Source organism: Anguilla anguilla, chromosome 2 (assembly GCF_013347855.1).
Source record: "Anguilla anguilla isolate fAngAng1 chromosome 2, fAngAng1.pri, whole genome shotgun sequence".
Classification (NCBI taxonomy): domain Eukaryota; kingdom Metazoa; phylum Chordata; class Actinopteri; order Anguilliformes; family Anguillidae; genus Anguilla; species Anguilla anguilla.
In genome coordinates, this window is record NC_049202.1 from 48,619,885 (window position 1) to 48,637,034 (window position 17,150).

At 48.6% G+C, this 17,150-nt stretch overlaps 1 protein-coding gene across 2 annotated transcripts in view; it reads right to left on the reverse strand.

Annotated features, from left to right (window-relative positions):
* The window catches only part of LOC118220309 (protein kinase C beta type), a 121,174-nt gene that overhangs the window by 34,692 nt on the left and 69,332 nt on the right, over positions 1-17,150 (reverse strand). For both annotated transcript variants that reach the window (XM_035404115.1, XM_035404114.1), the window contains exons 6-9: positions 15,744-15,900; positions 14,829-14,963; positions 11,984-12,080; positions 5,415-5,558 (exon numbers count right to left, since the gene is read on the reverse strand). In XM_035404115.1, coding sequence (XP_035260006.1) covers positions 5,415-5,558; positions 11,984-12,080; positions 14,829-14,963; positions 15,744-15,900 — 533 coding nt within the window. The remainder of the gene's footprint in view (positions 1-5,414; positions 5,559-11,983; positions 12,081-14,828; positions 14,964-15,743; positions 15,901-17,150) is intronic.

Genomic DNA, 17,150 nt, shown 5'->3' on the forward strand with positions numbered 1-17,150 from the left:
AGGCTGGCACAGGCAGAGTGGTGTCTACAGGTTGGCACAGGCAGAGTGGTGTGTGCAGGCTGGCACAGGCAGAGTGGTGTGCACAGGCTGGCACAGGCAGAGTGGTGTGTGCAGGCTGGCACAGGCAGAGTCGTGTGTGCAGGCTGGCACAGGCAGAGTGGTGTGCACAGGCTGGCACAGGCAGAGTGGTGTGTACAGCCTGGCACAGGCAGAGTGGTGTGTGCAGGCTGGCACAGGCAGAGTGGTGTGCACAGGCTGGCACAGGCAGAGTGGTGTGCACAGGCTGGCACAGGCAGAGTGGTGTGTACAGCCTGGCACAGGCAGAGTGGTGTGTGCAGGCTGGCACAGGCAGAGTGGTGTGCACAGGCTGGCACAGGCAGAGTGGTGTGTGCAGGCTGGCACAGGCAGAGTGGTGTGCACAGGCTGGCACAGGCAGAGTCGTGCGTACAGGCTGGCACAGGCAGAGTGGTGTGTGCAGGCTGGCACAGGCAGAGTGGTGTGGCCGGATGCTGTCAAGGACCCAGTGAGGTTAAAAGGTTAAAGCAGACAGATCGTCTTTACAGATGGGAAATCTATTCAGTGGAACAGAAGAGACACACAGACCTAAAAAGGTTGTTGAGAGCCCCAGGCAGGTCTGAGCAGACATGACTCACAGGTGACCCACAGAGCTCAGAACTAGGCCAGAGCAGAGCTCCTCTTCCCATCAACGCCATTAAAGCATCCCACACACACATCAGAGGCAGGCAGGCACGCACACACACACACACACACAGGCGCGCAAGCACATACACACATCACACACAGGCGCGCACGCATGCACACACACACACACACACACACACACACCACACACAGGCGCGCACACAGGCGCGCACACACACACACACACACACACACAGGCACACACACAAACCACAAATGCAGGCGCACACACACACATACACCACACATCACACACAGCTGAGTGCACACACACACACATCACACACAGGCGAGTGCACACACATGCACACATGCACATCTTCATATTTTAAATGTAGGTCAGGCACATAGTTAAGTTCAATACATAGTGCCATTGTATCAAACTGACATAAAAAAGCATTAATACATGTTAAATCTAGGAAATCTCAGCCAAAATTATTAAAAGCCACAGAGTGGTTCAAAGCTACATACACTGAACAAGAAAATTCTCACAGCAATTCTTTAATAAAAATAACATGACCAAGAACCATTAACCATGTTTTCACACTGTTTCCATTCAAGTAATTGTGCACGAAACCTCAGAACAGGGTAATGATGAACTAACTTTTAGAATACAACACACCAAACAATAAGGAATAAATAAAAATCTAAGTGAATGAACAGAAGTCATAAAGAACACTGTAACAACAGAGGCTATGTACAACACTACTGATGACAATAAAATGTGACTTTCCTTAAGCAAGTTAGCACACCTTGCGTCAGTAAGATTCTTGCCACGATCAACGCCACCACTGCATTACCACAAATAATGAGCAGTAAAGGTAAAACAAAGCCAACCATACTCAGGCCAAGATGCTTAATTCTGACTCAGATGACCACTTTAAAGGAACAGTTAAAGTTAAAATACATTAATAAGTATCAAAGACATAACTTTAAAGTCTCAAATTTACATTTCCTCATCACTTAAAACCATATGCTTTAATATGCTAAAATTTTATTTATCTTAGCCTATTTCAAATGCTTTCTGTTACATAATAAAGTACATATATTAGGACTGTCTATGTTATTGCGTTTACGCCTGCAATTAATTAAAAAATGTTAAACAAATGAATTCATGTTGCCCACAAAGTCTCATTCTTGACTCGAAACTCTCGCATCGCCACTCTCTATGATCTGGTGTGAATAAATAATGAGTGTCGAGACACTAGTAGACCCACTAATAGACAAATGATGTTTTAACATACTTCTTGATGGATCCTTGGATAAGACCAAATTATATGCACATACAGCAATGACGAACTGTCTTCTCACTGGAGCACTATGAGTTTGAAATATCATATAGGCTATGGGCCAAACAGCTTTGCCAGTGATGCTAGCATGACTAAACAAAGCAGTGCTCATCAAACTACACCGGGGAAAGTCGGTCAACAAAACAGCATTAGCTAAGCTGACATTCGGTTAATTCAAAATTCTTGTTATTATTCTTTACTACAACACAACAAAAGGTATTTCAGTTAGTCATTTCATCAAAAGTGTGACATCAATTTTATTATATTTTAAATCTTATGACTAATCATGGCCAATTCTTACAAAAAATAACTGCAGTTCAACAGCAATTATAATGTGTAAATATATTCAATCTGCATGGGTTTCATGTTTTAATATTTATTGTCCATATAGTCCATGTACAGCATTAAATATTCTGTATTATATTTTTTGACATTTCTCTCACTGTATCTATTGATTTTTAAAAGCTACTGCAATGGCTTTTTTTTCGATTTGTCAATAGTAAGTAAAGATACCGTGAATATGTCAATATTTCCTGACGCTACTGCAAATTGCAGGGCTCGGGAAACAATTGCCTACCTAGTGTTATGATGATAATTCAATCTTAAATAAACCACGTTAAATAAATCACATTCTTACTAGATATTAAATGTTGAAGTGACAGTGCAGTGACTCAAATGCTAATCTCACACCAATTTATTACCACAAGTCAGTAAATCCCCATGCTATCAAATAATGTTACTCAATAAAATCAAATATTTGTGAGCTTATTATATACTTCAATTATGGCAAATTACATACATTTGTAAGATGAATAGTTTTTATTAAACCTACATGGTATTCTGGGTCAAAGTGACAGGCCTTACAGACCCTGCTTCCTCCCCCCAAAAACACTTCCTTTTTCCTTGCCACATTTCCTTATAAAGACATACAATTTTAAAAGACAAACTTGCCCTGGTGGGCAGATGGCAAACAGATTAGGGTGTCAAACAATGGGTGGGCTGGAATAAGTGCGAGAGATGGGGCGGCAGATTCTGACTGTGTTCATTTAAAGCGGGAGCCCGAGGCAGAGTGGAGAGAGAGAGCGGGAGATAGGAGGAGGAGGACATGAGATTGGCAGATAGCAGTCAGGCAATTCAAAAACATATTCTCCGGTCCGGAGAAATCTGCGAGCACATCTGTCGCCACATGTCGCCCAAGTCCTCCGACATCCCCCCCACCTCCAAACACAAACGCCGGCCTCAGCCAAATCAGAGAAGCAATTTCAGGGAGAGCGGCGCTAAACGCAGAAATACAGACCTCAGTGCTAAAGGTCGCTTTCAGCTCGCGGAAAAGATTCACACTCGGTGGCTGAGGGCCAGAATATTTTAAATTTGACAAGTTTGATATGGAAGAGATGCAAAAACCTGGTTTTTCCACATGCTGTCCTCATCCACTTTTGTATTAGTGTGTATGTGTGCGAGTGTGTGCGCGCGTGTGCGTGCGTGTGTGTGTGTGAATGTATGTGTTAATGTTAGAGGGCCACATGGTGGGTGGACATAAATAAAAATCAATAACTACCCTGCAGCAGAAAATATGTAAAATACCCAAAGGTAGCCAAAAGTCATTTCAAGAAAAAATAATGATGAATAAGCCCACTTTCTCTATTAAACATGCTATAATGCAGTATTTCTACATAACTGTATGCTATATGAGCAGAACCGGCTGGACCCATTAAGTGACAATCAAGTCTCGTTTTGCAGAGACAAAGCAGGTGGATGCCAGTTAATTTACTTTTCTTCAAGGTCAAAATTAAGCAGTAAATGCAGGAGTGCATTTAAACCGTCCAAAAATGCTTCCCCTGCCTTTTTAAAATGCACATATTTAAATGAACATTATATGCTTCCTCTGTCCTCAGAATGTATAGCCAGTTCTGCTTTTGAGATTCAAGCTTCAAGGTCGCTTGCATTAAATAAATGAATGGCAGCATATTGCTTTTGAAGATGCTTGCGCAGGCTCAAGACTCGAGCGCAACGACTTTCAGACTGAATATATTCACTGAAAACTGGAAACGTTAGCATCAGTGAAGGAACCATCTGCTTCTCGCTGAGAATGAAAGCCTAAACTGAGGGGGAACGATCCAAAAAGCCTTCCAATGCGGTACCACTGGGGCAAATTACTGTCACCAGACCTCATTATCTACCCACTCCATGTAGCAACTACAAAACAACTCAATGCACGTGGAAGCACAAAGGACCAAGACGTGAGACGGTGCCGCCGCATATCAAAAATTAAAATCAAGGGCTGAATTTGGCTGGAGCGGCTCCTCCAAAGCCACAGACACGTTACAACAAACACTCATTATCACATTTATAATATTCGGCCTAGTAAACGACTTCAGTGACACATCCTGTTTTACTGGCTCTAACAAGGCTTTTGCTAATACTCCAGTGGTACAGTCTGTAAACAGCCTTCTCTGCACCCGGCGCTGGGATTGGGTAATTAACAGCTGCCGGCATCCAGTGTCAGCTTTTTATGTGGGTTTAACAGCGCGGCTGGAAACATGCGGCAGTAAGAGCGGTAATTAAAACAATAATAATTCATATATAATCAGAACATATGTCCAGCAGCAGCCTGATAGCCAATATAGGGCGTTTGCTGCCATTCCAGATTTAATTTTCAAGGTCAAGGTGGGCCAGATTGGATTTCAGTGACGGAAATGAGGCGTGCTGCTTTCGAAGAAAGGGTTTGTGAGCTTGGGGGTGGGGGGCAGGGATCCTGGTGTGACCCGCACAACGCCATTGTGTGGTTTAACTCCCTATGAAGATGCTGATCTTACAGAGCCCGTGGTTACATACGTAACTCATCACACGTATGCCGACTGACACGTGCGCTGATCTGTCATCAGGCTTCATGCCAAACCGCTGCCATGGCGACAGGAGGACAGCGCAGTACCTTGCTGAATCAATACTCTGCTCCCAGCCCGCATGGCACTCTGCTCGGGTGTTAACTGCAGGACGCACAGCCGGCCATAGTGACAGGTCAAAGTGACAGGTCGCCCTGGCCATAGTGACAGGTCACCCCGGCCACGCCCTGCCGGTGTGTGGGCTGCTCAGAGTTCAGACTCGACGCGGAGGAGGTTATCAAAAAAAGCCCAAACGTTTTGATTGTTGCCAAGGCAATAGTGTCAGCCAGGACTTTGAGTAATGAGCCAAATGAAGGTCTGCCAGTTTGAATCAACATATCAATAATATTTTAAATGCTTGTCACTATGGAAACCGTGTGTGCCTGGAGCCTCGCCTGTCAATGCCAGTAGATGCCTTTCTGTAACACCGTCTGCAAACTAATGCCCAATGCTGTCCCTCTCATTCACTCTCTCTCTCTTTATTTCTCACAACCACACGAAGAGCCAGGGGAAGATGAAAAAGATGTACGACAGGCTTTACCTTTCCAAAGCTGCCCTTGCCCAGCACCATGAGGAAATTGAAGTCAGTCAGCTTCATGCGGTCCTGGTTGCCATTGTTGTCAAATTTGGAGATGACGTTGGTGCCGATGTCTGTGTTCTTATTTCCAGGTCCGATTTTGGCTCTCTGTGAATAGCAGAATAATGGGTAATGAACAACCTTAACTGTAAACTAAACATAAGGACAGCATACACTACTAGTCCCCAGGCTTATTCAAAATTGATACATCTAGCCCCCTTTCGCATATCACATTGGTTTATCATAATGCACTGCACAGCAACATTTTGTCTTTAATGCAGAGGAGTCAGAGGAGACCATGTTTTTTGGATTGGTGTGCACCGTCTACCACATACAGGTGGATATAATGGCCTGTAAACTGCGGGGTGCGGCTGTACGTTCACAAAAAACACAAATGGAATCCTGTGTAATCCTGCGAACCAAATCCATATTTATGTGCACAATTTAGTGATGATGCCCTAACTGCTCAGAGACATTAAGAGAGAAAGAGAGAGAAAGATATATATATATATATATATATATATATATATATATATATATATATATATATATATATATATATATATATATATATAAGAGAGAGAGAGAGAGATTTTAAAATGATTACACAGGGAACAGTAGCTGAAGAACACTGTGCATATTTCCCGCTCTACACTCGATGTGTTCCGTAAACAGTGACACTAAGCATGCCATTCTTTCCACAGGTCCTGAGCAGAGACCGGGGTGGACATCATCAGTCCAGCCACTCGCATTATAAATCACAGCGACTTCGGTCACAGACTGTCATTATGTTCCCAATTCCGCTCAAGATCGAAACCTAAGCCTTCACACAGCGCTCAGTGTCGCCCTGCCAGTCAGAACAGCCCCCAAACCCCCCCGCCCCCGCCCCCACCCCCCCCCCACCCCCACCGGGGCCCCTCAGATCATCGGTGGCGGCGGCGGCGAAGGGAGGCGTGCCAGTCGCGTGCGCTTTCGCGCTCTCCCAGGGCGCCCGCTTTGCGGCTGGCAGCCGGCCGGGAGCCCGGTCTGGCAGGCGGAGAGACGGCAGCCGCGCCCGCGCCGGGGTCTTATTAATCTTCATTCATTAGCACATTTGGCAGAGGAGCGGGGGAGAGGCGCCACGCTGCTGCTTCCCTTCCTGGCTGCGCTCGCTTTCTCAACGAGAGGAGCGGAGTCAGTCTCACGCCGGTCTGGGCCCCCTCTCTCCCCCTGACCCCGTAACCCCCGCCCCCGCCCTCGCCCCGGACCCGTGCTCCACCCGGGTCAAACCCAGGCTAGCTAAAGCGAGCGTGAGTATCTGCGCGGGCGCCCGTGCACACCGCTCCACGGTCCTGGTGTCCTCTCAGCCTTCATTTCCCGAAACATGCCATATTGTGAAACGGGCACGGGGTTCAGCCTAGCATAAAATTCCATTAACCCGCTTCCCGCGGTTCGGTTTGAGTGTTTCACACAGCCGGTCTCCGAGCCCAGCCTGGCACCGGGCCTTTTGTTTTTGTGCCCCCCCCCCTCCCCACCCCCCCTTCTCCTCCCTCCTCCTCTGTGTCGTTCCCCACTCAGCACAGATTGTCCTGACTCAAGGTCACCTGCAAGGCTGAGGAGAGCAGATGCAGAGGCAGAAATGTGTGGCGACAGACAGATACAGCAGCCCTGCCGTCGGACGGACCGGGAGACAGACGTACGGACAGCCAGCAGAGAGAGTGATGCGGAGAGAGAGCGAGAGAGAGAGAGAGAGAGAAGTACAGAGATAGAAATAGCAGGCACGCAGACACCCAGAGAGAACAGACTGATGCAGAGATTAGAGAGACAGAAGCAGACAGAGAAACAGACAGGTGAACGCACTGAAATGAGCAGAATTAAAGAGCTCAATAGAGTCTCCAGCCCAGCGCTCACAGATATCCATCCTGCTCCGCCAGTCTGAAAGTGTGTCCAGCACAATCACGGCAAATCCTCCGAGTGCTAATTATTTTATTATAATATAGCCCATTGCCCTTTGACATTTCACAGTCATATTCGCATAATGAAATACATCCAATTGAGTTGTTTTTGGTTTATCATAAGGATAAAAAAGGATGCTAACAGCTCAGAATTGAGAAATACATAAAGTGGACAAATGCTCAAAGATGTCCTCTGACTGCACCACTTGTTTGGATGTTTTCCCATGAGACTTCAGTTCCCCCAGCATTGCCACCTGAGAGAAACACTTCTTCACAGTGCTATTTACGAAGGCGGATAAACCTAGAAAGAGGCTACGGCAAGTCGGGCTCAGACAGCATTTAGGACGGCTCAGAAGCCAGAAAATACAAACACGCAAGCAAAGCTGGGCCAGAGTTAGGGGAGCCCTGTTTACTGGGCGGTTTATTTCCCAACCCGGAACATACAGAAGAGGCTGATTTGCGCTTCAGTTCAAATTGTACATTTGAGCGGTACGAATTCTCCACTGACATAAAAGATAAAGAAGTGCTGGAAAAGCACTACTTTTTTTATTCTGGCGGAGGCAGATCAAATGGAAAGAGAACATGAAGTGCTTTGTGCAGGAAGGAAGAGAGAAACACTTGATCACCGGTGCAGCACAGCCGCTGCACAACCACAGCAACGGATACAAATGAGCAGACTTCTGATGGCTGATGGCTTCCGTGCCGCGGAGGAGCAGCGATGAGGCGGTCCGGTCGAGCCGGCCGGCGGGGCGGAAAGAGCCGGAGAGCGCGGGAGAAATAAATATATAAACCACCTCCTCTAAAAATCCCATATTCCTGCGGCCCCTGCCGGGGCCCGCTCTCTGGGGGCCGGTCCCTCCGCCTGGTTTCTTGCCAATTAGGTGGCGGCCGGGCCGGCCTGACAGCGCACGCCGCAGACCCCGCGCTAAAAGAGCGCGGCGCTAGGATCTCGCCGCTCCCTCCGTCGAGCGGAGGCCGCGAACCTTCGACAGCGGACCACGCTCCCCTCCCCTCCTCGGGCTGCCCTCGGCGCCGGCCCCCGGGAGAGAGGGTGGGAGGACGGGGCTCCGCCGCCCCCCCACCGCGCCCCGTCTCCCCGCTCCGCCTGTTATGTACACCTCCTCGGCTGCATCGACGGCCTCCATTTTCTTTCCCCAACCCTCTCCATAAAGGAAGGGTGGAGGAGGGCGGCGGCCCGCTCGTGACGTGCGGCGCGTCGCGGTGTCGCGCGGCTCTGGAGACGCCGGCGGCCGTCCCGCCCTCACGCCCCGGGTCTTTAACACGCAGAAGAGCGGGGCGTGAGGCCGACTCAGAGCGCGGCGCTGACGGAAACGCGCCCCCCACGCGCCCTCTGAGCGAAGGGGAGCGGGTGGAGCTGCGCGCCGCGCGGCGGTGAGAAGGGCCCTGACAGGGGCCGCTGAGAGCACCAAAGGTCAGACCTATCGATCGGCAGCCGCGGTGGAAAGGGCAGGGTTACACAGCACTAACGCACATTGATTGGCAGGGCCGGCGGTCCGCTCGTGGGTCTGCTCCGCTGGGAGGAAAGGGCACCTCCGCTGTCCTTGCCATCCCAATTTGAGCAGAGAGGTGAAGGGGGAATGTGTGCGTGAGTGCGTGTGTGTGTGCGTGCGTGTGCGTGTGTGTGCATGTGAGTGTGTGCGTGTGTGTGTCTGTGTGTGTGTCTGTGCAAGTGTGTGTGTGTGTGAGTGTGCGTGTGTGTGTGTCTGTGTGTGCGTGCGTGTGTCTGTGTGTGCGTGTATGTGTCTGTGTGTGTGTGCGTGTGTCTGTGCAAGAGTGTGTGTGTGTGTGTGTGTGTCTGTGCAAGTGTGTGCGTGTGTGTGTGTGTGTCTGTGCAAGTGTGTGTGTGCGTGTGTGTGTCTGTGCAAGTGTGCGTGTGTGAGTGTGTGTGTGCGTGTGTCTGTGCAAGTGTGTGTGTGCGTGTATGTGTCTGTGCAAGTGTGTGTGTGTGTGCGTGCGTGCGTGTGTGTGTGTGTGTGTTAGTGTGTGTCTGTGCAAGTGTGTGCGTGCGTGCGTGTGTGTGTGTGTCTGTGCAAGTGTGTGTGTGCGTGTGTGTGTCTGTCTGTGCAAGTGTGTGTGTGCGTGTGCGTGTGTGAGTGTGTGTGTCTGTGCAAGTGTGTGTGTGCGTGTATGTGTCTGTGCAAGTGTGTGTGTGTGTGCGCGCGCACGTGTGTGTGTGTTAGTGTGTGTGTGTGTGTGTTAGTGTGTGTGCGTGTGCATGTGTGTGTGTGTGTGTGTGTTAGTGTGTGTGTGTCCGTGTGTGTGTGTGTGTGTGTGTGTGTGTGTTAGTGTGTGCGTGCGTCTGAGTGTGTGTGTTAGTGTGTGTGTGGTGGGCAGGAGGGTGAAGAACAGAAGTGCCCCAGAACAGGACGTGCTGAACCGGCCCAGGCGCTGAAGCTCAGAGCCTACAGCTGGGCTGTGACAGGGACGCACTGGGGCCACGCTTCTCCCCACCCTGTCACCCACATTAACGAGGGCACCTGCCTCATCACTAACCACAACAGATGGAGGTCCTCCTCCACGCTGTCCAACGGACACAACATGGCAGGCAGCGAAGGACAGGCCAGCGAATTAAAAACCAAGTAGCAAGCAGAGGCTCTTGGGTGGGGGGGGGCAGTGATCCATTCAGCACATGTGTGTTTTTAAAACAGTGTGTGACCGAACGCAAACCCACATCAGCACTTTTCCCGAGTCTCACATTTACAGAGCACACCTGTGGGGGGGCTGAGGGGTTGCTGGGTTACTGTTAATGAGAACTTGAAGAGAGACATTTAGGGCAAGTGCCCAACATATTAATGAAACTTTGCTGGGAAATTCAGTTTGCGTAAGCATGATTTTAGAAGGCCCTGCTATCGCCGAATTGCAGCGGTTGGAGAGGTGGGGACTGTAGCTTTTAGGAATGAAAGTATAAACAAATGAAAGTATAAACAAAAAAAAGCGTGAATAATTTGGCCGGCTGCGCTCCCAGCGGTTCCGCTCAACAGTGACCTTTGACCTTGGCGGGTTTCTGACGGCGTGGCACGAAGCGCCCGAGAGGCAGGAGCCGTCAGAGCGTTCGCTCGGCGGGGAGCACTTCCGTTCCCCGCGCTTGTTTTCACATTATTAAAGAAAACTGCAATTTGAAATTACATACAGCTAGAGCAGCAGAATCCTTTCTCCTGCAATAATGCCACAATGCTGGGGTGGATGATGAGGTTACCCCAGCTGCTGCATTATTCATGAGGGGGGGGGGGCATGGCCTGAGACTATGGGGGTGGGGGGGGGGGGATCTGGCTTCTCAGCTGTGCATGGGGTTTGAACCCGCCTCTGCACGCTAGCTAGGAGCACACACACAGGCACACACCTCAGCTTCAGTGAGGGCCCGCTCTGTGCATTGAGACTTCCTGTGGTACGTGCAGGTGTTGTTTTCCAAAGTTACTTTACAACAACGCCATCTGTCCTGCCACCGAAGGCCGGGGGTGAATTATTCAGCAGTGCTCTTGGTCAGCGGAAAGACAAATCTCCCACCAAGCTGGAAATGTCATGTTTGGGAAAGAGAAGTTTCCGTTGGAAAACCCATGAATTACTTGCACGGTCAAGGTGAAGCGTTATTGACTAAACAGAGATGTACGCAAGGGAGTTGCGGGCTGAAGCACATTTACAGTCATTGGCTAAAAAGGTCATTTTAGCACAATGTAAAAATAAAAAAATGAAGAGAAATATTTTCATGGAGTAAAGACGTGTGTGGCTGCAGACACAACAGTAAGACCGAGAGTACAGCAGCCAGGCCAGTACAGCAGAGGGAGGTCGTGGACGGACTTCCAGAGCAGCTAAAAGTGGAACGCTGCTCATGTGTCAGGATGTTCTATCCCTGGAACGGGGGCTTCCGCCCCCTGGAAACAGAAGTGACCGCCGGGCTCCTTGGGGCCCCCTCTGATCCGCCAATTACCATACCTACCGCTCCGTGCCTTTCTCTGACTTTCATGCTAGACTGAATTTGTTTATTGTGGCTGAGCTGACTTTTTTATTCAATTCATAACTGGGCCACAATGCCTTCTGGCGACAATAGAGCATTACTCTCCAGCGAACACTCATGGGTATGTAAAATAAATGACAATATTCAAAAGGGAAACCAATATCAACTGGGGGACAATTGTTCTCCAGCGTAATTTGGCCAATGTCCCCATTATTGAGCATTTTATGAATTATTACGGCAACAGGGCTGTGCTCTGACAGCAGGATAACAGGTATGCAAATGAGGGAGAGAGAGAGTTACAGAGAGAGAGAGACAGGGACAGACAGAGATAGAGATAGATAAAGAGAAAGAGAGAGAGATAGAGAGAGAGAGAGAGAGAGAGAGAGATAGATAGAGAGAAAGAGAGAGAGAGAGCGATAGAGAGATAGACAGAGAAAAAGAGAGAGAGAGAGAAAGAGACATGGTAAAGGACAGACAACCGGCTCAATTTGTTCCTCAGGGGAGAGATTTTTTTGGATCACACGGGAGCTCTGAAATGGCACAGTCCAGTTAAAATGGCCCCTCGTGGAGCAGAGGCTCGGGAGCGGGGGGCCCGGTGTAACTGGGGGACAGACGGGACGCCTCACCTCAAACTTCTGCCTGAACTCCTCGTTGCCTTCCTCGCCCTCGGGTGGGACGGGCACATTGAAGTACTCCCCCTCCTCCTGGCTGAGCAGTTTGTACCTGTGAGAGAGAGAGAGAGAGAGAGAGAGAGAGAGGGCATTAGAGCTCCTCGGCCCCTCAGAGCGCATTGCAGAGTGCACTTCAGAGTGCACTTCAGAGAGCCGCGACGCGGGACACTTGCAGCTCACTGCATCGGAGGGAATGTCTCTTTTTAGTGCCGCTGTGCCTTCCGTAGCAGGTCGCAGTTAGCACGGTCTCGACTGCGTACTGCGTTATTACGGAAAACAACGAGAGACCAAAGCGACAGACCTCGATGGGCCGAATGGCCTCTCGTCTTCATCAAACATTCTTATGTTCTTGCCACTTCCGCTACTGAAGCACAAGGTGATGTCACTGTTCTTTCTACCGTTTGCTCAATTTTTATCCCAGCGCAGTCTTTCATATGCACGAGGGGATTGTATTTTAGTTGAATCAAAGGGGGGATTTGTTCTACCATTTATTTAGAAAATTACAGACGATTTCTGTCCTTTTATGTTTAGAGGGGGGTGCTTTTGAGCAGTGCATTTAATTTCCCAGGTTGTGGTAAAAAAAAAAAAAAAAAACATCACACAAGTTCCACATGTGACCCAGCAGATATGTGAGACCTTGACTAAGAAGGGGGCTGTTCACACACGCAGTTATGCCACTCAATGCACACACAAAGCCTTTGGCACATGCACATATTCTGAGTTGTTGAAGAGAACTGGTTGTGAGTGCATTAACTGTGGCAATAACATTTGTGCATTTGTTTTAATTATAACTGAAGTCTTGTATTAAGCAAGCAAAAGAGGGCAGCTGGGAGAGCAGGGAGCTAATTGCCATTTATAGAGCAAAGTGAATTCAGTGCCCATTACATACTGTAAATACTCAACTCCGATACCATCCTCACCACTCAGTTTAAATTGATTGCTTTCACACCGACGGTAATCCTCTAATCAATATGAATAAAAGAGATGTGTTAATTGGCAAGTGCAGGGATGTTCCGGGTGATGAAATAATGGATAGCATTGGCATTGCCTAATGGCAGATACATGCAGTAATTACCTACATACCTCACAAAAAAAAAAATATATAAAAAATCAACTCCGAATTGCAAATGTCTTTGTGGCAACTGTCAAACCACCCACAAATTATAAGTGACTCAAGAGTGCCAGCATAACTTTTGAAGACACAGAAGAAACAAGTGTGGGCTGCAACATTTACGTGTGAACTGAAATCAGTCTGGCTGCTATTTTTGAGGTGGAAGAAAGTGTCGTTCCTCTGCAGTGGGGTGACACGTACTGTCACCGTGCCATAATTTACACGCACCGATGATCTAAAGACACTGCCTACATCCACCGTGCTGCACACCCCCAGACCCCACCCACAGAGTCCTCCCTGTACACCACAGCCAAAATGAACTTATTTCCACCCTCCTCTTCTTTTGACTTCCTCCACTCCCCCTCTCCCTCTCCCTCTCCCTCCCTCCCTCCCTCCGTCCTCCTCTCCTTTGTGTTTTTATAAAGCAGTGCGCTTTGTAGTGCGGGCTGAGGGAGCCGGCTTGCTGCTGCAGCACATTAGCAGACTTTTGTGTCTCTTCCTTTTCTCCCTCAAACGCGGGCTTCTCATTAAAAGCGCACGGTTTGGTAGTGTCAGCAGAACGTGGGGGGGGGGGGGGGGGCAGGCACTTCGTTGAATAACTTCAGTGTGATAAGATGCACGGCAAAATAAGAGTCTTTAAAATAAAGGAGTGCGAAAAATAATTAGAGAGAAACCGCAGTCTGTGTGCCAGAAATGAAAAGAGCAGCTCGTCAGAATGGCGGTTCTGGTCCGCGTGCCTGTGGGCAGCACAGAACTGAGGGGAGAAGCTCGTCAGAATGGCGGTTCTGGTCCGCGCGCCTGTGGGCAGCACAGAACTGAGGGGAGAACCTCGTCAGAATGGCGGTTCTGGTCCGCGCGCCTGTGGGCAGCACAGAACTGAGGAGAGAAGCTCGTCAGAATGGCGGTTCTGGTCCGCGCGCCTGTGGGCAGCACAGAACTGAGGAGAGCAGCTCGTCAGAATGGCGGTTCTGGTCCGCGCGCCTGTGGGCAGCACAGAACTGAGGAGAGCAGCTCGTCTGAATGGCGGTTCTGGTCCGCGCGCCTGTGGGCAGCACAGAACTGAGGAGAGAAGCATCGGGCGCTAGACCTCGGTTAGCTCGACTAGCCCTGGATCAGGTCGGTTCGTCTCTCTCTGCCCGAGCGCAGACAGCGGCACTGGGCCCGGCTGAGTGGGAACCGTGAAGCACATTGAAGCACGCTGTCCTGAGGGTGGGGTTTAGCCTGCTCGTCACATGACAGGATCCTGTTCCACAGCGATAACATTATGCGGAATGTAATGAAAAGCTTTCAAATAATTATTTGATGAAGGAGAGCCTGAGGCAAAGCGCCTTCTTTAAGGCGGCGCTGTTCCACACAGCTACTCAGCACGAGGCCCACTGTCTGCCAGGGAGGGGGTGCATGCAGGTAAAGCAAAACGACCGGTAGCTCAAAATCATTCAGGAAGAAGGGCCGGGAAAAAAAAATAAGGCCGGCTGGAGCCAGATATTACCCAGTAAAGACTCAGGTCTGATAAAACAAAAAGATTTGCCGATAAAAACAAGAGCACCGAGCGTCAAGGAAAAGATCTGGAGCGAGTGTCCTTCACTGTGCGCTCACCTGCAAACAGGGCCGCATGAAAAAGGGCCCATGTGAATCCCCCCCGACGCTCGGGCACAGTGATTTTTGACATCGAATCATTCGGTCTCTCACCATCCATCCACCCCCATCTTCTGCAGCTCAGAGATCCCGAACGACAGCGATCCCATGAAGTCGTTCCGGCTGGTCAGGTCCCAGTCCCAGATCTCCACAGACAACCTGCGATCCTTGTCTGACTCCTTCAGATTGCTGGAGAGGGGAGGGAGAGGCAAGCTTCAGTGCGGTCCAAATGTTCTTTAAACAAAAACAACCCAATGCAAAGCAGACTACACAGCTTGAAATGAACTTTACTGAGAACCAGCATGAATGATGAAATTCACTACCCACTCAGAATCATTTCCAGACACTATTTTATCTAGAATATAATATATATATATATATATATATATATATATATATATATATATATATATATATAAACTGCACTGAGTTAGACACTTTCATTTACACTAAGCATTTAAGAAAAAAAAACAGACAAACAAAACACTACAGGCTATCACATGAGGTCAAACTGAGAAAAGTTCTATGAAACTGCAATGATGGGTAGGGATTTATAGTAGTTTCCTTGACTACAGCAACCAATGAAGCAGCCTGGTAATGACCATGTTGCTGCCATATAATTCATGCTTTGCTCAGGGGTATAACTTGAACAGTGTGGTACTGATATACAGCTTCATCGCTACAGTATCCACATACATAGCAAGCTCAAAACAGTATAGCTCTACTCATTTGCGCAAATCTGTGACAGCTCTTCCCTCATGGATATGGCAGAGGATTTTGGGCTGGTAAGACAGACGGAATTACGGGCCACATGCAACTTTTACCCCTCTTTGCTGGCTGGGCGGATGCTAACGTCAAACCTTGAGAGTATCTCAAGAGCTCTCCATAAATCAGGAGCCCCTGCACATACACATGCCCGGACAAAGCTATGTTTTATAGGGCTTTTGCACTGTCCCTGGTTTTACTCACAATGTAAAAGTTTCATTCCATGTAGGGTTGAGGGAACACTTGATGGTCTTGGTCTTCTGTTTGCTCTCACTCTTGGGGTCTGGGATGAGTTTCAGCTTGACATAGGGGTCAGACAGACCATTGGGATCCATGGGTACCAAGTTCCTTGCCTCTTTAACTGAAAAGATGAAGAGGGTAGAGAAAGGAAGAAAAAAAGAGAGATGTTATGGGGTAGAGAGACAGCCTCTTCTAGAGAACCAGTGAACTTTAGCAAGTGGAGTCTATGAATGTAGCCATCACATTACAACACAAAGGCAACAAAAGCTTGCTCTTTCCTTTTTACCCACCCTTTCTCAACACTACCAGCCTCAAAATTACATTCTGTTACATGGGAGCTATTGAAGATCACCCCAGATTTCATTTCAGACACTTTCAATCAGCTGCAGCCCTACAGTCTGGGTGTGTGGAATATCTCCTCACAAACTGCAAAACTGCTAGGTATTCCTGGTGGAAATTACCTCCAGCAAGATCCAGCAATAAATCCTTTAAAAGCTCAATAGGTTTTGGCTGAGAACGCCTTCGCACTCTGTGATTGTTTAGCCATTATTCCTGGAATAGGATTTGTTTTCATTGCGTTCCTTCCCCCACCACTTGACCAACGCAACAATTTGCATTTGATAATACATCTAATTAATCAGACAAACCAGCTGCGGCCTCAGGATTTCTTCCTGGTATGATTTACGGTATGCCGGTGCATGTGACTCCAGGGGTGTAGGTTAGAAAGGAAGGCCCACCTTCCGGCAGATAACAGCCAGGGTCCACTCATAATTACATTTGTTAACAGGTTTTGAGACTGGGATTCTGATTACTCCACCCAGTGTTTTCTGCTGGGGAAAACCTAGTAACCTAGTTGGTCTTTTACTTACAGAAAAGCCCAAACACAGTGAGGCAAGCCACCACTGTCAAACAGGTTAACACCCCCATAACCATCAGATTCAGCCGTGTCATTGTTTTACCAGCAGGTACAGTACAGGTGTTTCTCTGGATATTAAATTAACTTAAGGCTTCCCTTTGCTGGAAGAACAGCCCCTCACAGGAGAGATCAGATCAGACCAGATCTTGCACTACATTTATAGCTGGGATGCCGTGCAGGAAATACAGTCAGAAAGGGTGCCATAACAGGCACCATTATTGGGCCTCTGTGTGAGAAGATGATCTCCTCCGGTCCCACACGAGGAGCACCAAATCCTACTCCACAATACCCTTTCTGTGGAGAAGCAAAGAACCTCAACTACCACTCCACATTTCCCAGATCTGACTCAGACAGTGAAGCCTACCCATAGATACATGGAAGTCCATAAATCGGCTTTATTGCTTGTGGAATTAAACCAGTGAGCAGAGAATGATGCAAGATAATAGCCTTTGACA